The sequence below is a fragment of the Saimiri boliviensis genome, chromosome 6 (genome assembly GCF_048565385.1).
Source record: "Saimiri boliviensis isolate mSaiBol1 chromosome 6, mSaiBol1.pri, whole genome shotgun sequence".
NCBI lineage: Eukaryota > Metazoa > Chordata > Mammalia > Primates > Cebidae > Saimiri > Saimiri boliviensis.
The window spans coordinates 8,948,610-8,975,291 of NC_133454.1; the positions used below are offsets into that span (position 1 = coordinate 8,948,610).

Below are 26,682 nucleotides of genomic sequence, written 5' to 3' on the forward strand. Positions count from 1 at the left end.
AGTATACATTAGTAAATTTATCATTACAATTTTCTAATGAACTTTATTTTTATAATATGATAAAATTTTCTTTCAAGATTATCTTCAGTTATCTTTGTATTTGATACATATGTTTCTAGGAAACCAGAGTATCTTTAAAAAATGTAAATTTAAATATTTTAAAGTATATCATAGGATTATATTTTAAAGTGTACAGATTACAATTTTCTTTGTACGTGTGTTTTATGATTATAAGTTGATGGAAGATTGCCCTCTTCTTTATTCTTCTGGTAATCCTGTATAGGTTCATGAAGGATTCCTGGAGAGTAAAGTGTTTATTTCGAATAATACCAATTCATCAAATCCATGTGAGAGAAGAAGTGCTGACCTAAGGATATATATGCTTTGCTTTCTTCCGTTTATAATTCTTTTGGTCTTCATTCGTGAACTAAAGAATCTGTTTGTACTGTCATTCCTTGCCAACGTTTCTATGGCTGTCAGTCTTGTGATAATTTACCAATATGTTGTCAGGGTAAGTATAAACTGTTTTTAATCAAGCTCTTACCTTTTTTATATAAGTAAAATTTTTGTTTACTTTGGAAGTAAAAGTAATGAAGTATAAAGACCCTGACTTTATATGTGACACACAGTGTACAATCAGTAAATGTTGGTTTCTTTTAGGGGGATACTGTTGAGTTAGGAAAGTATATGAGACAGAGATTAAACCAACAGGCTTTGTGATGAGATCTTGGATCTTGGTAAATATGCTTCTGGGCTTTGGACAGTGCTTCAGAAGATAATAATACCTACCCAATTAGAGTTATGAGATTTAGGATTGTGTTCTTAGTACAGTGCCAAATGTGAAACCAGGTATTTATTAAATGTGTTTCTTTTTCCTTTAACATTTGAACCAATCACAAGAGATGCATGTATATATATATGTAAATCTACAATTTCCTTTCACTCCTGAACTTTTATTTGCTGCTACTGCTTCAATCCACTGCCACTACACTAGTCTGTAATCCCTTTTTCTGAAGTATATGCAATAACCTCAACTGATTTCATTGTCTGTAGTCTGGGGATTCTTAATCCGGTTTCCTTAAAATAATCTATTGATAGCATTCAGGGATTCTTCAAATCCCTTAAAATAGTTTACAAGATTTAGTATGTCTGTATGAATATATGTGTTTTGCTGTTGAGCAGTTACATAGCTTTCATCTTGCAAAGGTGCCAAAGACCCAAGAAAGGTTGAGAATCCCTGTTTAGTCACCTCTGATCTAATTCATTTTTTATATTATTTCCAAGGTAATTGTTGTAAAATCTTCATGAGTGAAAATAGAGTGGAGAATGAATTTTTATTGGGCACCAGCAGTAGTGGTTGTTAACTTGACTATATGGCTCTCAGCTTAGGCCTTGAGTATACTTACGTATTTCCTGTTGTGGCAGGAGCTAGACCTAGTGTGCAGAGCCTGGGACTTGCAGGTGGAAGCAGGTAATCAGGAGCATTTTGCTCAGATGGAATGTGTGGGCATGAGGGAAACAATTGCTTTTGGCAGTGAAGTCCTAACAGGTTGGCTCTATTTAACGTGGGATGCTTAAAGTGTTTATTGAAAGAATTATTCAGTTTTATAACCGACCTTTGCTATTGTGAAGCTCAAAATTATGATTTTTCTTTCATTTTAAATTGTTTAGAATAAGTAAAGATGTAACCTGCCTTCCTTTTTTCTTTCTTTAGAACATGCCAGATCCCCACAACCTTCCAATAGTGGCTGGTTGGAAGAAATACCCACTCTTTTTTGGTACTGCTGTATTTGCTTTTGAAGGCATAGGAGTGGTAAGAATTTAGTCTTTATTATTATTTTTTAAAATCTTAATTCAACACAATGATTTATATAGTCTAGCTATATTTTAAAATGCATATTTTTCTTTTTTATTTCAATTTTCTTTATTCCTAGAAGATGATGTACAGTTTAGTGTGTTAGATTAAAATTATAGTTTAGTCCTTTCACTAACCAAGAGCTTGATGTTAGACATACCACTCAGGCTCTCTAATTCTCTTTTTCTTTATCTATAAAATGAAGAAATTAGCCAGATTATTTTTAACATTTTATTATGGAAAATTTCAAACCTATACAAAATTTAGAGAGTAGTATAATGAACTCCTATGTAAATGTCTCCTGGCTTCAAAAATTATTAACTCAAGGCCAGTTTAAAAAAATTTGTAGCCCACATACTAAGGCACATCTGAAGCATATTTTATAGACTAGATTATTTGAAGGGAATTGAAATAGTTGCAAAATCACTGTTACATAAGAAGAGTCGGATATAAATTCTCGCTATAATTTTATGAACATATATGTTTGTTTTGAGAAACAATGTTATCATAAAGCTAATAGCAAGATAAACTCCAAAGATTCTGAGGATTCTCAGATGTTAATTATTTTCATTCAGGTAGCTCCTGGTTTATTTAAAGCCTAACATTTGTATACTTGGAGAAAATAGAGTCTCGCTGTCTGCTTTGCTCCGTAGTTTTATGTTTCATAGTTTGATGGTCTGATATGGCAGCAAAACCATTGTAAACATCTATTTATATTAACCCTAGACAAAATAGATCTAAGATAAAATTTTATATCATTTTACTTGGGTTTCTGCTGTCTCTGAATTTTCTTTAGATAACTCTCATAAATTCTTACAAATTTTCACAGTTGCTTTTACTGCTGTTAGAAACATAACTGCAGATTTTCAGGTTTGTCTTTAACTGGTGAGTTCTAGTTAACTATTGGATGTTTCCCCTGAATCTCAAATTCAACAATTCCAAAGTCTGACACACATTTTCTCATCCAAAACCAGCTTTACTTTCTCATTTTCCTTTTTAGTTTTATCTTCAGTTGCTTAAGCTTGAAACACTGAAATGATTTATTTTGCTTTGTCCTTGGTTCCCTATTTCAATTGATAATTAATATTGATTCTTCTTTTATATTTCTCAAATCCATTCCTTAAAGGAGACTATACATAAAGTACCTATAATGCTGCGTGACACAGAGAAGGCCTCAGGAAATGTTTCTTTCTTTCTCCTTCTCCCATTCCAGCTGCACTGATACCATTCTTGGCCACTGCCCATTTTTCCTATCTGGGTTATCTCCAGAGCATCCAACTGTTCTCTGCCCTCTTGCTGCTCTTAGCAATTAATGTTTCCATATGGAACTGACTGACTTATGTAAAAAGTGGAGAAATATTAGATTTATCATCTCATAGAGTTATTATGAGGATTGCATAAGATGCTGCATGCAAAGCTTTTAGAATCATACTATGATTCATACTATGATTTATGAAATATCATAAACACTCCAGTAAATACTTGCTGTTATTATTATTACTGTGGTCTTTCACTATATGGCCAAATTTTATGGCTAAAATCTCAGAATATTTGCCTTAAAAACTTGATTTTTCAATCATCCTTTTCTTATTTCTTTAAAGGTTCTTTTTTGAATAAAATAAAAATTATTTGTTAGTTTTACTGAAATTAACAGACAGTAGATACAGGTGGGTAGATATAAAACCAGTTACAGATACATATGTATACATGGGTTGGTATACATGGATATACTTCCTAGTTCTGTCTCCTGAGAGGGGCTACAAGCAGGGATACCCCGGTAGCAAACACTACCTTAACCAACTGATGAAAATTAACTTAAATTAACTTCACCAGTGATAAATCATGTTAATAGCGTGTGATGAGACAGGCACTTCACCTCTATGTTATCCTTCTCTAAAACTATAATACTAGTACGGTCTTGAGAGAAACCTCAGACAAACCTAAATAGAGAGGCATTATGTAAAATATCAGACCAGTACTCCTTAATTTTAAAACTGGCAGGATAATGAACAACAAGCAAAGATTGAGAAACTATCACAGACAGGAGGCTTGGTGACAAAATGTACTGTGGGTATCCTGGATGGAACTCTGGGGCAGAAAAAGGATATTAATGGAAAAAACTAATAAAATCCTAAGGAAATTTTTAGTTTAGTTAATAGTGATGTACCAATGTTGGATTTTAGTTGTCACAAATGTACTATGGTAATATAAAAAGTTAACAGTAGGAGAAACTGGGTCAGGGGTATATAGGAGATCTCTGTGTTATCTTTGTAACTTTTCTGTAAATCTAAAATTACTCCAGAATATAAAGGTTATTAAAAAATCTGACAGATTTGCCTGCCAAGAGCTGAGTTTAAATGTTTTTAAGAATTTAAAAATAGGTAGTTATGTATTTGTATATACATACGTATATATGCATATATATGCATATATATAAAAACATATAATTGTTGAAGTATATTTTCATTGCTATATATGTATATATATACATACATATATAGATACATATATACATACATATATACATATATAGCAATGAAAATATACTTCAACAATTATATGTGTTTTAAAGGAAAAAAATTTGCATATAGGCTATAAACAACCAATTTATATGTATAAGAGACACTGTTATTTTTAAATACTTGTATTCCCTTTAAAAATACTGTATTCTTTCCTTAGGTCCTTCCACTGGAAAACCAAATGAAAGAATCAAAACGTTTCCCTCAAGCACTGAATATTGGCATGGGGATTGTTACAACTTTGTATGTAACATTAGCTACTTTAGGATATATGTGTTTCCGTGATGAAATCAAGGGCAGCATAACTTTAAATCTTCCCCAAGATGTATGGTAGGTGTATCTGAATTTCTCAATACTAATTTATATATTCTGTAACCATTGTTTGATGATAAAGGTGGGTTCTTAGATTTATGGTTTAGACATTTACAATTTTTGCTGTGATTTGCTGTAATCCCAGCATTTTGGGAGGCAGTGGCAGGCACCTGTAATCCCAGCTACTCAGGAGGCTGAGGCAGGAGAATCGCTTGAACCCAGGTGGTGGAGGTTGCAGTGAGCCAAGATCATGCCATTGCACCCCAGCCTGAGTGACAAGCGCAAAACTCCATCTCAAAAAAAAAAAAAAAAAAATTTACTGTGACTTATTTGTGCCATCTGGAATTTTTTCATAATCTTGGGAGGAGATCAAATATGAATTTAGGAGTGTTTCGGGATTTTTTTTTAAAAAGATTTAAAGTTGAAGGTTGTTCCAAATCCATGTCAAGTATAAGAGTGGAACAGGGATTATTTTAATATGGACGCATTTTAATAAAAAAATTAATACCTGTTCTTATTGGCAAAAACTCAAACACCTAGGGTTCCTAATAAAATAATAGATTACATTATTTATGGTCCTTGCTGTTTTGGTCAGCTTCATAGTATATATTTTCCAAGTCCTTTCAGAACACATTTGAGACACATTATAAATAATAAAACAAAGTGGTGCATCATCTTAATGTTCTCTTTAATATTGGAACCATATCCTGCTAAATTAAACATCATATATATATATGATTTTTCCTTTTTCCAGAGGTTTGTCTTTGGAAAATTTTCAAAGATAGTGGCAGTAATTACATGCAGACTTATTTTCTTATTTACAAAATGGAAGGTAACTCCTTGGTTTTCATATATACAAAGAATAAATGTGGAATTGCTGATTGCATTATTGTCACACTACTACCTTAGCTACTTGGATACAAATATCTGTGAAACCTTAAATGGCTTACCATATTAGTGAAAAGTGACAATAGCAGAAATTATCTCTTCTTACTGGCTTCCTGGTGAGAATTTGTCTGTCATTTAATAGTCATTTGAATCCTGGGCATTTATTGGAGTCAAAAATGTTGCTAGGTCAAATGTTTGTAGGAAGCCATTTATGACAGAGCAGATGTACCTAGGATAGTTTTCAGATTGCACAAGGGGCACACATGTGGTGTGTCTGTATTTTTTATTAGAATTTTACTTTAGCTAACATAAATGTATTTCAAAATGGAAACATGTTTCAAATGTTATAAATATATTTCAAGGTGGAGTCATAATTATAAATAAGATATATGGTCACTTAGCATTTATTTTATTAACTGTTAATAGTTATTTTATATAATTTTGTTCCCTTCAAATATGATTTTTGGTTTCTTTTTGGTAATATGAAACTAGCAGCTTAATGAACTAGAATTTTAAACAGCTTAGAATAAGAAAATAAAGGCTAAAAATATGGTAGTATAGTTCGTCTTTTCAAATACTATACAATATTTAGAAAATAGAATGAGAATGATATTTTTTCCTCATTTAGAATAGTATTTAGAGCCTGGCATAGTGGCTTATGTCTGGAATCCCAATGCTTTGGGAGGAAAAGGTTGGGAAGATTGCTTGAGGCCAGAAGTTTGAGACTAGCCTGGACACGTAGCAAACCTCCAAATCTATACAAAATTTAAAAGTTAGCCAAGTGTGGTGGCCCGAGCCTATAGTCACAGATATTTGGGAGGCTGAGGTGGGAGGATCACTTGAGCCCTGGAGGTTGAAGATACAGTGAGCTGTTATGGTACCACTAAACTACAGCCTGGGAAACAGAGAGAGATTTTGACTCAATAATATTAATAATAATAATACTTTGACTAAGTCTTAAAAATGATCATTTTAGAAATAAATTTGACAGTTAATGTCAAATATAAATGTACATGGAAATAATGTCAGAATTCTTTCTTGTTCTTATTTACAAAAGCATGTAAGAAATATTTTATGGGGGAAGGATCTGAAGTGGAAATGTGCACACATTAAAGGTTCATATTCCCTGACACATAAGAATGTGATGCAGAAATAATGGGAAAGGATGAGAGAGAATTGAAGTAGTTTCAATTAATACTTCCCTTTTCCCATAGCCCTTTTCTACATCTCACATTATTCCTAATTGCTGTGACTTTCCAATTAGGATGGAACTAGTAGAGACTCTCATATAGTTTCTATTTAAGGAAGTCTAGCTAGACACCACTTTTCATTAGAGGAAAGCCTAGGAAAAGTATCCTAATTAACAACAAAAATCTGGAAAAAAAAGGAAAGCAAGTCAAGATAAATATTACCCTTTACAGAACTTGTGTTGGTTAGTGCCTTTGCACTGTGGAGATATGCCTTATGCAGCCTATGGCCTATTTCTGTGTGGACTCTGCAGTTGTGGGAGAGTTAAAATAATATTCACAGCTGAGGGATACAAGAGAAGAGTTACTTGTCCCTTTTTATAGTCATGACATTCTGCAGAGTGAGAAGTTTGGACTAGAATAATTATGGGATTATGTCTAATATTTCTTTGTTAATATACTATGTATGAGTCTCTCACTTCTTTCCTGTGCTTCACACGAGAGGCTGCAGAAGTTAGAGATTGTGCAGCGTACTCTGTTGGTGGACTCTGAAAGCCAATGATGTTATAAGAATGTCCTAGACATTTTGGGAGGCTGAGGTGGGCGGATCATGAGGTCAAGAGATTGACACCATCATGGCCAACATGGTGAAACCCCATCTCTACTAAAAAATCCAAAAAAAAAAAAAAAAAAAGCAGGGCATGGTGGTGTGTGCTTGTAGTCCCAGCTACTTGGAAGGCTGCGGCAGGAGAATCACTTTAACCCAGGTGGCGGAGGTTGCAGTGAGCTGAGATCACGCCACTGCACTCCAGCCTGGTGATGGAATGAGAATCTGTCTGAAAAAAAGAAAAAAGAGTGTCCAAGAGAACTAATGGCTACTAGCTATGAAAAACGATAAACGGCTTTTGGTACAAATTGATAACGTCTCAGAGTTTATTAGGGTTATTTCTACAAGGAAAGATTGAATTAAAAAGAGGCCATAGGATAAAGCAAGTATGGATGAAAGAAGCTCCAATTTGTTATTACTACCCTTAATCTTTCTGAACTGTTGTCCTCAATATTCTCAACCTCAGCATCATGAAAAGTCCAAGAGAGAAAGTGACTTACCAGGTTATTTCCAAGGGTAGCTTCTGTATTCATTCTTGAGAAGCAGAAACAGTCCCAAGTTGAGTTTTAAAATTTTAAGATACTCATACCTGATGGTTGATTTATTAGCCAATGTGGGAAAAGAATAAAAACATTATAAATTTTGATATTCTGTTTTCAAAACTAATATTTTCACTGGAACATTAAGTTGTGTTCTCCCTATAATCTGATTTAATATATTGGCTGAAAAATAATTATTAAAAATACATTTCTGTTTTTTACTAAGGTATTAAATTCTTTACTATCATTATAATAGATTTTGTTTCCAAGCATAAATCCATTTATTCTTTGAGGTGCTATTAATATTTGCCATGTTGAATGGTTGTAGTTTCTAAGAATTACCTATCCATATCTATTTTGATAATAATAAGTATCAATCACCTATTAATACCAAGTGCATTGAAGGGATATACAGAGAAGAATAAAACATAGTCTCTAACTCTCAGGAGCATTGTGAGCAAGGAGTTTTAGAAAACCTTTTAATGTATACTAAATGTTGTTTATAGTTGTTTGATGTTTTTATATACCCTCAAAACAAATCCCTCTGACTTTAAGAAAGTTTGTTATTCTTTAGAAAGAAGATTTACTGGGTAGATTTTTCCTTTCAACTTTCTTCATTTCTAAAATGTAGTATGAAAGAAGCCTTACAATAGATGCTGCTTAAAACCAAAATGAAGAAAAAGTTGTGATAATATCTATACAAAAGTTAAGTAGAAAAAAATAGTTTAGAGTGATTGAAAATATAGATGCCAAACATAGAAATAAGTGAGTTCTTGAAACAGAAGAGGTGTAGGAGTGAATTCATACTAAAGTGTGGCACTTTTTAAAGGTGCTCTTTTATTTCTCTATAACTCTTCTTTGGTTGATTAGTAGATATACCAACTTCTAAAACATGCATACCATTTTATTTATCATTTTAAATCTGTGTCACGCCAAATAATAATGTTTGTATATAATTAATGCTATGATTCTTAGCCGATGTAACTTTATGTCAGTAAAAAAGTATTTACATGCAAAATGGTGCATTTTTATTTTTAAAAATATTAAATCTTTTATTACCCACATATTAAAAACATGTAAGTGAAAAGATAATTAGGAAAAGCAGTGTCCTTCTGTTAAACTAATGATAAACTAACAAGAATATTTGTTTAATTATCCATAGTTGCATATCAGAGTGTAGGAAACACGTTTCTTTCAGTTATGTTGTATATATTCAGTAACTTGACCATTTATGTGTAGCCTTTAAGTCTCAAGCTGAGAAACATATCCTTAGCTAATTTTTAAAATTAAGTTTTAAATGTAGTTAGTTCTAAGGAATTCCTTCTTTTCTAATTGTGCTATGTATTTTCAAAGCTGTTTTTACTCAGCTTTCAAATTTCATCTTACTATTGTATGATAAATATATTATAGTGGGATACTGATTGAATCTCTTCTTGCCATAGTTTAGAGAACTGTTTATAATCCTTACTACTCTCACCACTCCTATTCAACAGAGTATTCGAAGTCCTGGCCAGAGCAATCAGGCAAAAGAAAGAAACAAAGGGCATCCAAATAGGAAGAGAGAAAGTCAAACTATCCGTTTGCAGATGGCATGATCCTCTATCTAGAAAACCCCATAGTAAGCCCAAAAGCTTCTTAAGCTGATAATGCAACTTCAGCAAAGTCTCAAGCTGCAAAATCAATGTGCAAAAAAATCAATATTTCTATACACCAATATCAATCAAGCCGAGAGCCAAATCTTTTATGTGCCAATTGTGAATGATATTGTGTTGCCACAATTCACAATTGCCATATAAAGAATAAAGTACCTAGAGATACAGCTAACCAGGAAGGGGAAAAGATCTCTAAAACAAGAAGTATAAAACACTGCTCAAAGAAATCAGAGGTGACACAAACAAATGGAAAAACATTCTATGCTCATGGGTAGGAAGAATCAATATCATAAAAATGGCCACGGTGCCCAAAACAATTTATAGATTCAGTGCTATTCCTTTTTTTTTTTTTTTTTTTTGAGATGGAGTCTTGCTCTGTCACCCAGGCTGGAGTATACAGTGGTGCAATCGTGGCTCACTGCAACCTCCGCCTACCGGGTTCAAGCACTTCTCCTGCCACAGCCTCCCAAGCAGCTGGGACTACAGGCACATGCTACCATGCCCAGCTAATATTTTTATTTTTAGTAGAGATGGGGTTTTACCACATTGGCCAGGCTGGTCTCGAACTCCTGACCTTATGATCCACCCGCCCCCACCTCCCAACATGCTGGGATTACAGGCATGAGCCACCATGCCCAGCCATGCTATTCCTATTAAACTGCCATTGACATTCTTCACAGAACTAGAAACAAACTATTTTAAAATTTATGTGGAACCAAAAATTAGCCTGAATGGCCAAAGCAATCCTCAGCAAAAAGAACAAAGCTGGAGGCATCACACGACCCAACTTAAAACTATACTACAGGGCTGCAGTAACCAAAACAGTATGGTACTGGCATAAAAGCGGACACATAGACCAATGGAACAGAATAGAGAGCCCAGAAGTAAGGCTACCTGCAACTATCTGGTCTTCAAAAAACCTGACAAAAGCAATGGGGAAAGGATTCCCTATTCAATAAATGGTGCTAGGATAACTGGCTAGCCATATGCAGAAGACTGAAACTGGACCCCTTCCTTACACTATATACAAAAAATTAACTTAAGATGAAGTAAAGGCTTAAATGTAAAATGCCAGACCATAAAAACCCTGGAAGACAACCTAGCCAATACCATTCTGGACATAGAAATGGGCAAAGATTTTATGATGAAGATACCAAAAGCAATTGCAACAAAAGCAGAAATTGACAAATGGGATCTAATTAAACTAAAGAGCTTCTGCACAGCAAAGAAAACTTATCAACAGAGTGAACAGACAACCTACAGAACGGAAGAAAATTTTTGCAAATTATGCATCCACCAAAGATCTCATATCCAGCATCTAAAGGAACTTTAAGAAATTTATAAGAAAAAAATCTCATTAAAAAGTGGGCAAAGGCTTTGGGAGGCCAAGGCGGGCGGATCACAAGGTCAGGAGTTCAAGACCAGCCTGGCCAATATGGTGAAACCCCATATCTACTAAAAATACAAAAATTAGCCTGGCATGGTGGTGGGTGCCTGTAATCCCAGCTACTTGGGAGGCTGAGGCAGGAGAATCACTTGAACCCAAGAGGTGGAGATTGCAGTGAGCCAAGATTGTGCTTTTGCACTCCAGCCTGGTCAACAAAGTGAGACTCTGTCTCCAATAAATAAATAATAAAGTGGGCAAAGGGTATGAACAGACACTTCTCAAAGTGTCATATGAAAGAAAAAGCAGTCATATGAAAGAAAAAGTCATATGAAAGAAAAAGCTCAACATCATATGAAAGAAAAAGCTCAACATCATTGATCATTAGAGAAATGCAAATCAGAACCACAACGAGATACCTTCTCACACCAGTCAGAATGGCTATCACTAAAAGTCAAAAACACACTAGTGAGGTTATGGAGAAAAAGGAACAACACTTATAAACTGTTGGTGGGATTCCTCAAAGACCTTAAAACAAATACCATTTGATCCAGCAGTCCCATTACTGGGTTTATACCCAGAGAAATATAAATCATTCTATTATAAAGACACACACATGCCTGTGTTCACTGCAGCACTATTCACAATAGCAAAGACATGTAATCAACCCAAATGCCTATCAATGATAGACTGGATAAAGAATATGTGGTATACATTATAGAAGACTATTCAGCCATAAAAAAGAATGAGCTTATGTTCTTTGTAGGAACATGGTTGGAGTTGAAGGTCATTATACTTAGCAAACTAACATAGGAACAGAAAACCAAATACCACGTACTCTTATTTGTAAGTGGGAGCTATATGATGAGAAGACATGAACACATGGAGAGTAACAACACATACTGGAGCCTATTGAGGGTGAAGGGTGTAAGGAGGGAGCAGATCAGGAAAAATAACCAGTGGGTACTAGGCTTAATACCTGGGTGATGAACTAATCTGTACAACAAGCCCCCATGATACAAATTTACCTATATAACTTGCACATGTATCCCTGAACTTAAATTTTAAAATCTTTACTACTTTAAGTCTTAAGACATCGAAAATAAAATGAAAGACTCATTAATATCAAGGTTTTTATTTACCAAAAGAAGAATATAATCGTTTTAAAATGATTGCATTTTTTTATAAGAAAGAAAACACTCTTCCCTGTGCATAGGAGTTTTAGGTGGGTAAGTGGAACTCTGGGAAGACTGTGGGAAGATATTTCTGCTGATAGAGGACATATGTGTTAGTCACTGCCCTGATGCTGCAGGACTCTGAATCCACAGTGTTCTCTCTGCTTTGTTACTTAAAAAATGCAAGATGATTTGGGCTTTTCTTTTGAATCTTAAAAAATATTAAAAATTTTTTAAAGTACAGCACATTCATTTTATTGTTCTGCTACCCAAAAGAGTGGATTCTGTAATGTTCCTTCCTCTAGGTCCTACAGTTTTATGGGTTTTTTTTCATGTCTTTATCTCATTATCAACATTTAAAAAGTCTTCTTTTGCCAGGCATAAGAAGATTACCGAAGTCTTTATGAAGATGTGCATGCAAAGTTTTGACAGGAAGTTATACATAATGTAGAAATCTAAAGATATTTATAAAACTGAAAATTGGTGTGCTGTTTTGAAGCACTGTATATCAAAGAAATAAGTTAATTTGTACAAAAGAAAACAACCTTACCCAGCAACTCTATTTCCCTTATTTAATGTAATTTTAACATATTATATGTATAATTTAGAGAACTTTGCAAGTTGAAACTATTTAGATACCTGCTTTTAGACTTAAGATAGATGACATTTCTGCAACTAACGACATAAACTCTGAAGATTTTCAACCAAGAACTGTACTTTAGAGTTTAAAATGAGTTTTTCTTCTATATAAAGATCACTGAGGATATGACTCAGGATTAAAGACATATAATAGTCTCAATTTTTAAAAAGCAAGTTGAGAAAACATTATCTCTTCAGGGGGCTGAGTCTAATCTTTAAAATATTGGCTTAATGAAATCTTTTTACTAATATACCCCAAACCCTGGCATGCATGTTCAAGCTTTCCAGTCTTGTCAAAATGAATTGTCCTTGTATCATGTAGAAATTTGGTTAGAGGTCGGTTTGCCCTTTTATAAACAAGCATTGTAGTAAGGTTCTAATTTGGTATTCTGGATTTCTTAATATTAAAAATAAAGGAGGAAAGCTAAATTCACATTAAAAATGACTAAATTTTGAAAATTTTTTTCAACAGGTTATATCAATCAGTGAAAATTCTGTATTCCTTTGGCATTTTTGTGACATATTCAATTCAGTTCTATGTTCCAGCAGAGATCATTATCCCTGGGATCACATCCAAATTTCATACTAAATGGAAACAAATCTGTGAATTTGGGATAAGATCCTTCTTGGTTATTGTTACTTGTAAGTATCATCATGTATTTATATCATAATAATTCTTTTATTGTTGAATTTCTTAAAATGAAAGCTATATAAGATGTATTTTTCAATATTTTTGAAACAATTTTAAGCATCCAGCTGTGTTACTTTTCACGTTAAAATTCTATTTTTCTACTAAAAACACAAATCTGATCCTATCACACTTAAAATAACTAATGAAGTTGTTTTGAAAATTACATTACTGGCGATTAAAATAACATGTACATGGGACCCCTTCCATTGCTGATACACATTTTATTTAGGTTTTAGTTTTCCTTAGGTTTTTAATTCCTGTTTTTGTATATTTCCACAGTTTACTTCTCCATAACTACCTACAAGAAAGTGTTTAATTTTAATTGTATTGGTTTTTTATACTTTTAGTGTCTTATTTTCTTACTATTTGGAATTCATGATGGAGACTCATGGAAAGGGAGGTTGAGTTTCGTATAGTGGAAAGAGTGTAAGTTTTGGAGTCACACAGATCTGGGGATTCGAACTCAAGCCTACCACTTGCTCGCTGTTGTCTTTAGGCAAGTTACATGCCATTGTTGATCCCCTCTTTCCTCAACTATGAAATGAACATAAAACTTCCTTATGGCATTTTGGTGGGGTTAGAAATAATATTAACAAAGTATTAATAGCTGGAAATTATGATCATTATTGTCACTATTATTATAACTACAAATATACAGATGATTGCACCACCAAACTAAACTGGGATTACCTAAAATGATACTAGGGACCAGATTACTTGTGTTCTGGGAAACAAGCAGCTTTGGAAATTTCTTGTGTAAGATATTTATAACCATCTTGCATGATTTAGAATGATAGGGTTGGAAATTCAGGGCAACTTAGTAAATTGCATTGAGCAGCCTGGCATGAAGCTTATGCCTAGATTTAAAGAATTAGGTTTATACATTTTGTTTGAAAAGAGAAATGCAAAGCTGGAAAAGTAGATAAACTGTGTTTTTCAAAGTAATTACTTAAATTAGTGAATTATATCACTAATAAGAGAAATCACATTAAAGAATGAAGTCAATAAGCCCATATTCTGATAACTAACAAAAAAAAAAAAAAAGGAAAAAATATTTTAAAACATTTTGAACTTTTAAAGTATATCTTTTATTGATATTTTGCTAATGACCAAATAAAAAGACTAATTTCAGTAAAAGTTTTTATCAATAGGTATAAGACAATTCCATTCTGAAAGTATATCCTCTTTTAAAGTTGGTAATGGAAATTCAAGTAAAGGAGCTTGAGGGCAGTGTTAAAAGGGGTTCAGATTTTTTTAATAACTTCACCCACTTCTGCACATTGGCTGGCATCGTTATATTGAAGTTGTGAATCTGCTGAGGCACAGACCATACCACATCTGCTACCATGGGTTTGTTCCCAGAAGTCAGGGGCTTAGTTCATAGCACAGAGAACTGCAGCCTTTTCTGGGCTGCTGCTTTCTTTTAGTTAAAAGTCATTGGCCGGGTGCGGTGGCCTACGCCTGTAATCCCAGCACTTTGGGAGGCTGAGGCGGGCGGATCACGAGGTCAAGAGATCAAGACCATCTTGGCCAACATGGCCTTGATCTAAAAATACAAAAAAAATTAGCTGGGCATGGTGGCGCATGCCTGTAGTCCCAGCTACTTGGGAGGCTGAGGCAGGAGAATTGCTTGAACCTGGGAGGTGGAGGTTGCAGTGAGCCGAGGTCACGCCACTGCACTCCAGGCTGGCAGCTGGTGACAGAGTGAGACTCTGTCTCCAAAAAAACCCAAAAAAACAAAAAAAGGTAATTAAAGCTACTCAACCATACACGCCTTGGACAAAGAGAACAAAAACTATGTAATATTTCCCTCTGCTATATTGGGACACGTCACTGGACACTGAACTTCATTTGTGTCTTTGGCACATAATCTTCCAATTAAAGTAAAAGTCAGCTGCTATTCATAGCAAAACTGCTTTTAAGTCTGTTTTCCAAAGCACTTGAAAAGATTTGGGGGCATGCTCTTTGCTGATAAATGTGTGTAGACAGTTGATGAGACCTTGTCAAGTTTGTAGAATAGGCTTTGTGGCACTAGCAATGAGAATGGAGGCTCAGCCTGATTTGCATTGAAAACCGAATGTCTTTCAGTATTACATAATCCTTTCCAGGTACTGAATCCGTGTTTGTTGGATTGGTCTATAAAGAAGTGGACTTATCAGCTTGGATTATGTTGGTTGTATCCAAGTATCCATTTAGCATTTGAATTATGTTCTCAAAATATCTTCTTAGTGAACATCAAAAACTTCAGAAATGATTCAGACTCCTCCTGCAGGTTCCCTTTAGGTACTTACCTGGTATATAGGCACAGGCACCTCACAAGTGAGGGAGGAGGGAGGGTAGAAACCCTAGCTAAAGGTCATCATGGACATAAATACCTTTTATTTTAAAAGCAAACCTATACTATGAGCCATTAAATTTTTAAATGTGTTATAGTAAACACTGAAACCAGTGTTTCAATTCTGTGTATGAATTGAATCAACAAAATATACTAAGTACTATTTACTTCTGTTATTCTCTAACTTGATTGTTCTACTGTTTGCAATTTTTAAACTGTCCTTATTTTTATAATATATAGTAGACTATGACTATGTAAGTATCAAAATCCGTAAATCTTTAGTAGTTTGTAGAGAAAACCCACTAAAATCCTTCATTTAAGTTAGTTGCATTTGCAGATTTATAAAGTACCTTTGTGTATCCTGATATCATGTCTTAGAGTCAGTAGGTATGTGGATAGCACCAGTAACTATTTGTATAACTAAAATTGATGTGCTAAGTTATTTTCTACATTTTTTGGTTTTGGTGCTGTAATATCAAGTGCTTTGTTTTGTGCTCTGATATATCTACATTTACCCTTCAGATGCAAATAATGGACTTAAATAGGCTTTTATTTTAATATCAGAGGGAACTTTATGCACTAAGGATACATTCTTTTTCTTGCTAGTTATACTATTGGTAAATACTGAATAAGTCTGATTACTACTTAATAGATCTATTCATAATAGCTGTCTGTAAATGACATAGTATTTGTAATGAATAAAACTACCCTTCTCTTAAATTCTCCTTTGAGTTTTTAGTAATATATGTTGGTTTTGGCTAAAAGCATATATACTTGTCTTCTTTGTTTACTAATAACATTGCCAATGGCATATTTCAAGCGATTTTTACTTGCAAATATTTTTTGGTTATGTAATGTTTAAAATCTGACTTTAAACAGATTTTAGATGGGAATTAGACTTCATGATTTCAAAGTATTTTCTAGGTGGAAATTTTGTCTATAAATTCTAAAATGCTATAGTATTCCCCACATCGTTTTCAAACAATATTTTACTTGATTTACTAGTGACAGCTTGTATTATAGATAAACAAGGAAAAATGGATTCCAAATTGAAAGCCTCTTCAGAAGGTGGCAAGATTCTAGTCATATTTGTTTGGCCTTACCTTTTTATTTTTTTATATATACCTTAAGTTCTGGGGTACATGTGCAGAACATGCAGGTTTGTTACATAAGTATACACGTGCTATGGTGATTTGCTGCACCTATGAACCCATCATCTACATTAGGTATTTCTCCTAATGCTGTCCTTCCCCTAGCACCCCACCCCAACAGGCCCTGGTGTGTGATGTTCCCCTCCCTGTGTCCATGTGTTCTCATTGTTCAACTTCCGCTTATGAGTGAGAGCATGCTGTGTTTGGTTTTCTGTTCTTGTGTTAGTTTGCTGAGAATGATGGTTTCTACCTTCATCCACGTCCCTGCAAAGAACATGAAATCATCCTTTTTATGGCTGCATAGTATTCCATGGTGTATATGTGCCACATTTTTTTAATCCAGTCTATCACTGATGGGCATTTGGGTTGGTTCCAAGTTTTTGCTGTTGTGAACAGTGCTACAATAAACATACTTGTGCATGTGTCTCTATAATAGAATGATTTATAATCTTTTGGGTATATACCCAGTAATGGGATTGCTGGGCCAAATGGTATTTCTAGTTCTAGATCCTTGAGGAATTGCCACACTGTCTTCCACAATGGTTGAATTAATTTACACTCTCACCAACAGTGTAAAAGTGTTCCTATTTCTCCACATCCTCTCCAGCATCTGTTGTCTCTTGACTTCTTAATAATTACCATTCTAACTGGCATGAGATGGTATCTCATTGTGGTTTTGATTTGCATTTCTCTAATGACCAGTGATGATGAGCCTTTTTTTTCCATATGTTTGTTGGATGCATAAATGCCTCTTTTTGCGAAGTGTCTGTTCATATCCTTCGTTCACTTTTTGATGGGGTTTTTTTTTCTTGTCCATTTGTTTAAGTTCTTTGTATATTCTGGATATTAGTTAGCCCTTTGTCGGTGGATAGATAGCAAAAATTTTTTCCTATCCTGTAGTTTGTCTGTTCACTCTGATGATAGTTTCTTTTGCTGTGCAGAAGCTCTTTAGTTTAAATAGATCCCATTTGCCTATTTTGGCTTTTGTTGCCATTGCTGTTGGTGTTTTAGTCATGAAGTCTTTGCCCATGTGTCTGGCCTTACTTTTATGCTACTAACTATAACTAGGTGAAGCATGTCTCCACAAGTGATTATGTTCAATGAATTTTGAGAGGTTTTAATTATGTTTAGATGAAGAATCTACTTTATAAAGTATTTCCACTTTAGAATTCTTTAGAGCTAGTTATTTCTACTTCTTGAGAGTCAGTTATTTCATTTATAAAGGGTTATGCCACTTTAGCCCTATAGGTGTAAAGTTCAGTCTATAATTTCAAAGCAGTTTTTAAAGCTTTAGCTTTTAGAACAATTTGAATACAGAATGATAAATAATAACTTCTGGTTATAAGAGAAACATGGTGGAAATTACTAATAGGACTATATATATGTATACACACATATGTATTTTCAACACATGGTATAATTGGGTCCCCAAAGAGGAACTGTGGTGATATAACCACCATTGGTAGCAGTGGTGATATAGTTGTCACAGCCTACATATGAGCAAACCACAGCTGTTACTTCTGGTGGCAACTGCAAACCCTCAACAAATCATTTAACAAAACGTTTAAGGACAAATAAAGAAGGAATATGTCTTAGTTTTTGGAAACTTTCTGTTGATGTATTTTTATAAGATCAAGAAAGTGCCAGACCAGAACTTGCAGAAAACTTGTCAACAGTTTGGAACTCTGCTGACAATAGCGGAGTACTATTTTTTGTTTTTTCATTTTAAAGTAATTTAGACAGAAAGGTTATAAACAAAAGTAGTTACCATAAACCTCTACTCAGCTTCCTCTGATATTCACAGCTTCTATAAACACAGTACAGTTATTAAAACCAAGAAATTAGCATGGATGCAATGCCATTAACTACTTAATAGACCTTATTATAATCTTACCAGTTTTCCCACGAAAATCCTTTTCTGGTCCAGGATGTAAGACATCGTTCCACTTGAATTTAGCTATCGTAGTCATTTGTTTCTTCCAATATTGACTGTCCTTGACGTTCTTAGTCTTTCTTGACCATGACACTTTGAAAATGTCAGTAATTTTGTAGAATTTCTTGCAATTTGAGTTTTTCTGATGCTTTCTCTTGATTAGGTTGAAGTATTTTACTTGATTAGGTTGAAGGATTTTTAACAAGAATCCCACGGAAATGATGCTGTGCACGTCTCAGTGTATCACATCATAATATCAGTGTCTTATTGGTGATGTTAATTTACATATGTTAAGGTGGTCTCTTGACATATTTCTCTACTGTAAAGGTACTAGTTTTCCCTTTATAATTAATAAGTATCTTGAAGGAAGATATTTTGAAAGTCTGTAACTATCCAGATCTCATCCAGTTTTTCCCCACTAATTTCAGCATTCTTCAATGATTCTTCCTATCCAGTGATTATTGTGGTATTTATTTAATGTTTTTCTGTTTCCGTTGTTCCTTCTATTTTGATTAATTTGGAATTCTACTTTAAGGAATAGCTATCTCTTCCCTCCCATTTATTCTTGTCCCACCACTCCACCTTTTTGCATTTTTGAGCTGTATTGGCAGGCAAAGTAATGTAAATGCTTTGAAAATAAACTATCAAAATTTCTCTGCCCAGAATTTTAAAGTAAAAAAGTAAAAGTTGTTTTCATAAGAAACTGTTGACAAGTTAAAGTCTAGGAAATGTCACTCATATTTTGGTCTTTCTGTCTCTTTCTAGCTTAGAACAAAATATGGCAGATTTTTTCCACAGGTAATAGTTTAGTAGTCCAACTTTCATTAATTATTTTTCGTAATTACTTTCAGTATTGAAAATACTGACTTCTAGTATTCATGTAAGTAATAAACATTTAAATAAGAAAAATATGTATTTTCATTTTCTAGGTGCCGGAGCAATTCTTATTCCTCGTTTAGACATTGTGATTTCCTTCGTTGGAGCTGTGAGCAGCAGTACATTGGCCCTGATCCTACCACCTTTGGTTGAAATTCTTACATTTTCTAAGGAACATTATAACATATGGATGATCCTGAAAAATATTTCTATAGCATTCACTGGAGTTGTTGGTTTCTTATTAGGTACATATGTAACTGTTGAAGAAATTATTTATCCCGCTCCCACAGTTGTAACTGGCACTGCACAAAGTCCTTTTCTAAATTTGAATTCAACTTGCTTAACATCTGGTTTGAAATAGTAAAAGCAGAATCATGAGTCTTCTATTTTTGTCTCATTTCTGAAAATTACCAAAATAACTAGTAAAATGCATTGCCATATACTTAAAAATGGTAACAAACTCCATTTTCTTTTGGCACAATATTAATATTTTGGAAGTAATTGTAACTCTTTACCAGTAGTGGTAAACCTATGACAAATCCTTGGTTTTAAGTGTTAGCAATAGTTTCAAAAAATTAATTCTGAAAATTGAAAAAAAATTAAAGAATAAAAATACTTCTGTTAGTCTTTTATCTCAGTAAGAAATAACCAAGATATCTCTCTTTTATGCTATTCTTTTGCCAGTAACTTGAGAGGGAAATAGGATTTCAACAATAAGACAATAAAATAAGAACATATATAACAATAAGGTCTTTCCACATCATCCCTGTGAATGCCAAAGTAAACTTTATGTATAATGTAAAGAAAAGAATCTCAGTTATGGTTTTATTAGTGAGCCAGCTAACAATGATTAGCTCCTGAAAATGTAGAAAACTCTCATTAACATAAGCATCAGAAAATTGCAAACAATAAATTAATATTATACTCTATCGATGGTGGTTGATCTTCATAATCAAGAGGCACTGTTCAAGAACCTGACTTAGTGTTTGAATGAAATTTGAAAAGGGACTTTAAAAGTTATCCAGTGGAACTCCGTTATTTTTCTTCAGAGGAAATAGAGGCCCAAAAAAGTTAAGTAACTTGGTCAAGACCACTCAGCCTTGAGATCAAGAGAACCTAATCTCTGACTCCCAGGCCAGGATGTTTTATTTTTCATGTCATGTCTCTTAAGAAAAAGAATAAATCATGTTCAGCTTAATTTTAGTCTTGAATCTATTTAATTGTATTTTAATACTTTGAAAGCGAATGTGCATTTTTTTTAATAGTATATGTGACTTGAGCAGAAAATCAGGGAACTCTAAGAAGTCTCACCCTGGCCATATAAACCTCAGTAAGAGAAAGAAGCTATGTTATTTTAAAACAAAATAGAGACCACTTGCTGTTGAAAATGCTGGCTAGTAAACTGTGTGCCCAGCTATGTTAGTTGTGACTTGAGCTTTTTTTTATTGTTTCATTCCTTTCCTGGGTTTTGTAGGCACCATCTTCCCAAATGGCAGAAAACAGATACCTCAAAAAAATAGAGGATTCGTGGACTCTTTCCAGCCCTGTGGCTTTTCTTATCACAACCTTTTATTTATTATGAGCAAAATAAAAAAAAATCAGCTGGATGTGGTGGTCCATGCTTATAATCCCAGCTACTCTGGAGGATAAGTTGGGAGGATCACTTGAGAGGCTAGGATCTTGAGACCAGCCTGGGCAACATAGTGAGACCCTATCTATATAAAACATAAACATTTTTCAAAAGTTAGCCTGACGTGATGGTGTGTACCTGTAGTCCCGGCTACTCAGGAGGCTGAAGCAGGAGGATCCTCGAGCCCAAGAGTTTGAGGTTGTGGTAAGCTATGATCTTGCCACTGCACTCCAGCCAAAGTAACTGAGGGACATCTCAACTCTTAAAACTGAAACAAACACAAAAAAATACAATAAGCATAAATCATAAAGGGATTCATGCTTAGAAAAAAATCAAGATAATAATAAACTGCCTACTAAATATTGAGACACTGTGGGCTTCTTTCAGAGAAATAAATTTTATTATTCCAGATTTTTCAAGCCCAATTACTAACCAAGATAAAGAATCTCTCAGTTCTTGGAGAAGATGAGAACTATTGAGAATAGAATGGTCTCTCGACTTAAAAAAAATTCATACTTTAAAACATGAACTGTTTACCCAAGCCGGTGATACTCTAGTTTGCTAGCATATTATACTTGAAGATACCATCAAGATCACTATAGTTTCTATACTCTATTTTTATATGTAAATGTTAACTTCATTCAAATATTTCTTGCTTATATCATTAACTGGTCATCAAATACAATCCTAAAGATATATCAGAAGCTTTATTTTGGTATGAAGTCATAAGAATCAAAACTTTTTTACCGTTCACATTAGGTATCACCAGTAATTGTTTGAGATACTTTTATATCAAATCTGTTACATTGAGCCTTTAGTCACAGAGAATGCAGAAGTTATAGGAAAATGAATCTTAACTGAAACTAATATTGCATAATCTTGAATTAGATGTTTAAAAAACTTTATAGCTTGATATAAAATGAGTTGAAAATTATTATTTAATAGAAAGCAGCATTAGGTTTTTTTCACCTGTTTTAAGATAACATTTCTAGTCTATATGTGTTATTTTATTTTTACATTTTGGCCTGTTTATTTTCTTTATGGAATTCATCAAATGCAATGAAATTTGAATAGTTGATCATAGCAATAAATAATTTTTAAATTCAGCACAAATATATCTTGAGTATGTTGTCAACCAGGCTTCCTTCCCTTAAGAATTGCTGAAGGAAGCCTGGTTGATAATATTCACTAAATGATGAATACTTTAAATACAAGAAAAAATTGAGTTGCAGAAAAGAAGAGGGGCTAAAAAGGAAGAAAGTGTTAATTCTCAACAAGAAACACTATTTAGATGGAAAGCATAAATGTATTCTTATTAAGAGTATTTAATGATACTTTTTTGTGTGAAAATAACCAGTGGGTAATTTTTTCTCTGAAAATTTAGTTTTAATGAGTTGTAAAATTTCCTAAAGATTTTGGAGATGATATTTTGATTATACCAGCTCTTGCTTTTATTTTGGGAGCCTGGAGAAATGAGTGATTGCACCTGTCAAAGTTTGTATCTCATCGCCTTTGGATCATCACATTGTGACTACAATGACTTCAGCGTTTTGTCGGCCATGACAGTGAAGAACTCTTCACTGAAAGTTAATCAGTTGCCTGAGAGCCTTTTCTGCTACTGAGGGGGAAGAAAGTAAGTTTTATTTACCTCTAATGAGCTCTGTTCCAACTCAGTTATCAGTGTTCCTTTATACCCAAGAGTTTAATCAGTATCAGGGTCAACTTGTCAAAATGCTAGTTCTCAGACATTTTTTTTTGGAGGATCTTCTTTTCCCCACATAGCCAGATTTTTTTCACAGTTAAGAAAATAAGAGCTACAGTGTATTCTTGGTTAAAAAACTGTTTCGACGGTGTCACCAAATGAAAACAAGTCTGTATTAGCAAATGCCACATTATATCTAGTCGTATTTTTAAAATTATTTCTCCCTCTTGCCTAGACAATGCACTTACATATTTACAAGCATTGTATGTCAATGTACGTTTTGAATTTCCTAAGTGTCTAATCTTAGCAGTTTCATAGTAGTTACATAAAATCTCTTTACTGCAAAGTACTATAAAACATTTCTTGAAATATTAAAGTATTATATTAGTGCCATTTCTATCTGTGGCAAAGCACAAGTCTTACTATAGCTTATGTCTTCTCACAGACTTGAGTACAGCACCTGAGTAGTAGTTTTGTTTACTGACAGTATACGCAAATTAGGTCTTGACCTGACTTCTTTTTCATTTGAAAGGGAGAAGATTTGAAATAGAGCTAATGTAAATAACAAATAAATTTATTTAAATGACATCAGTGGCTCAATACCGTATGTTAAGGAATAAAATAATTTGGTAAAAATATAGAACATTAATAATATAAAATAATGACTTTTTAAAAAATGAATCTGATCTTTTTGGCTCACTTAGCTTTCCCTAATAAGAAAATTTGAGAAACTTGAATCTGAAAAGTATAGTAATATATTTCCTAACATTAAATTCCTGGCTGTAATAGTTAATATTTTGCCAGAATTATGGTTTGTCATGTTTATGCCTCTGACACTTACTAGGCTAAACTTTGATTAATTTTGACCTATGAGATAAGGAAACATGCCTAAGAAATGTCTAGAAATGGTATTTATTGCCCTATGATAAGTGAAATGGCAGATCACTCTGATTCTTAGAATTTCATATTAAAATTAGCTAGTTCCTACATGCATGAGTGCACACACACAAATCAGTAATCTATGTGAATTGGATACTAGTACTAATTTACTATTTAAATTGGGTCCAGAAGTTGTTTTGAAAAGAACACGCTAAAAATACTTCAGTAGAGTTTTCTTTATAACAGATATGAAAATACGTGTTTACATTCTGGATAAATTAAGCTGTAGGTTGATTTTTGTTTTTCAAAATGATTTTGTTAGTTTGAAGATGAAATATCATTGCATTCAAGTCAATTATTTTAACATTTTTCTTTATAACAGAATATGAAAAAATCTGTCTTAAAGTAACTTTTCTGAATTTTCAATAAAATATTTTGCTTGCAGTTGCCTTTTAGATAATTTTTTCTTTTATAAGGTTAAATGACATTGATAAGTGTCATAAGCTAAAAATGGCACTAGTGTAATATTCTCATAATAACATTTTAATCAGTCTTTATGGTTAATTCTCTGTTATGCTGGAAGTTGATAATATGTACTTCTAAGATTTAAGAGCAGAAGTTGATTAAAAATAAAAGGACAAACTCAAAACTGTGACCTGAACTTCCTGCAGCATGAATGCAGGATAAGCCATCTGCAGATGCTGCATTCATGATTTAATTTACTGTTTTTGTAAGGTCAAGAATATGTATCAATCATTTTGTTTGCATTACAAAATTGGAATAATGCTTTTGGAAAGCCTTACGCCAATCCTGTGGTAAAAGATCATAAAGATATTTATACCTTTGCATCAGTAATCCTACTCTTATAAAGTTAGCATAAAGACATATCACAGTTTGGCCAGGCGTGGTGGCTCACGCCTGTAGTCCCAGCACTTTGGGAGGCCAAGGCAGATGGATCACGAGGTCAAGAGATGGAGACCATCCTAGCCAACATGGTGGAACCTTGTCTCTACTTAAAATACAAAAATTGGCTGGGCATGGTGGTAGGCACCTGTAGTCTCAGCTGCTTGGGAGGCTGAGGCAGGAGAATCATTTGAACCCAGTAGGTGGAGAATGCAGTGAGCCAATATTTACGTTCCTGTGCTCCATCCTGGTGACAGAGCAAGACTCTATCTCAAAAAAAAAAAAAAAAAAAAAAAAAATCAGAAGAGAGATGCTATGACTAAAGGTGTATTACAACATTATGTTTTAATGTGAGAAATTGGAAACAAGCTACATGTTCAACAAGAGGGGGATCATAATGAAGATTATGTAAATTACACCAAAGTTATACTGAGGACTAATAATTTGGGAAATTAAAAATTGCCTAAAGTTAAATTTTAATTGCAGCTCTGCAAAATATGCTTCTGGGCCAAGACACGGAGATATGTGGAAAATGGAACCATAGTGTCAGAATAAGGAAATGAGTTTTACTAGTTTTAAATGACTAGTGAAAGGAGGCATGTGAGAGGAATAAACAGAAATGGTTTTAGGAACAGGAAATTGATAAAGCCTTAGTAGTAGTACATGCTTCTAGCAAGCAACAGAAAAGAACACAAAGACAACACACACACACTCACACACAGAGAGAGAGAGAGAGATAGGATGGACTAGGTGCCTGTAAATTGCAATGAAAAGCCCTGTGGGGTACTTGCTGGAGGAAAAAAAATAAAGATGGCTAATACTACGTTAATTGGTAAAACAAGGTACTACTCTGTTCTTTAAAAACTGCGAAAGGTTTCTTTGGAAAAGGTTGTGCATTGTTTTATTTTAAGTTCTGGGGTACATCTGCAGGATGTGCAGGTTTGTTGCATAAACGTGTGCCATGGTGGTTTGCTGCACTTATCAGGCCCCAGTGTTTGTTGTTCCCTTTCATGTGTTCTTATTGTTTACCTCCCACTTGTAAGTGAAAACGTGATGTTTGGTTTTCTGTCCCCTTTGTTAGTTTGCTGAGGATAGCAGTTTTCCAGTTCCATCCATATCTCCACAAAAGACATGATCTTGTTCCTTTTTATGGCTGCGTAGTATTCCATGGTGTTGTTCCTTTTTATGGCTTCATAGTATTCCATGGTGTATATGTATCACGTTTTCTTAGTCTATCATTGATGGGCATTTGGGTTGATTCCGTATCTTTACTATTGTGAAGCATGCTCCAAGGAACATACTCATGTATGTATCTCTGTAATAGAATGATTTATATTCCTTTGAGCATATACCTAGTAATGGGATTGCTGGGTCAAATAGTATTTTTGGTTCTAGATTTTTGAAGAATTGCACACTGTCATCCACAATAGTTGAACTAATTTATATTCCGACCAACAGTGTATAAGCATTCCTATTTTTCTGCAACGTCACCAGTATCTTTTATTTCTTGACTTTTTAATAATTGCCATTCTGACTGGTGTGAGATGGTACCTCATTATGGTTTTGATTTGTGTGTTTCTCTAATGACCAGTGGTGATGAGCTTTTTTAAAAATGTGTTTGTTGACCACACAAATACCTTCTGTTGAGAAGTGTCTTGTTCATATCCTTTGCCCAGTTTTTGAGTGGGTCGCTTTTTTTTTTCTTGGAAATTTATTTAAGTTCCTTGTAGATTCTGGATATTAGACCTTTGTCAGATGGGTAGATTGTAAAAATTTTCTCCCACTCTAGGTGGCCTGTTCACGCCAATGATAGTTTCTTTTGCTG

General features: G+C 33.8%; 1 protein-coding gene across 10 annotated transcripts in view; it reads left to right on the forward strand.

Moving 5' to 3' along the window:
- SLC36A4 (solute carrier family 36 member 4) overlaps nt 1–26,682 on the forward strand; it is a 186,646-nt gene that overhangs the window by 101,808 nt on the left and 58,156 nt on the right. For 7 of the 10 annotated variants that reach the window (XM_074400341.1, XM_010352279.3, XM_074400342.1 and 4 more), the window contains 5 exons: nt 284–511; nt 1,715–1,813; nt 4,535–4,704; nt 13,230–13,399; nt 19,797–20,941. In XM_074400341.1, coding sequence (XP_074256442.1) covers nt 284–511; nt 1,715–1,813; nt 4,535–4,704; nt 13,230–13,399; nt 19,797–20,104 — 975 coding nt within the window. In that variant the 3' untranslated portion in view covers nt 20,105–20,941. Of the gene's footprint in view, nt 1–283; nt 512–1,714; nt 1,814–4,534; nt 4,705–13,229; nt 13,400–19,796; nt 20,942–22,836; nt 24,405–26,682 lie in introns of those variants that run through there. The other 3 variants (XR_012517979.1, XR_012517978.1, XM_074400344.1) reach the window with 2 other exon arrangements.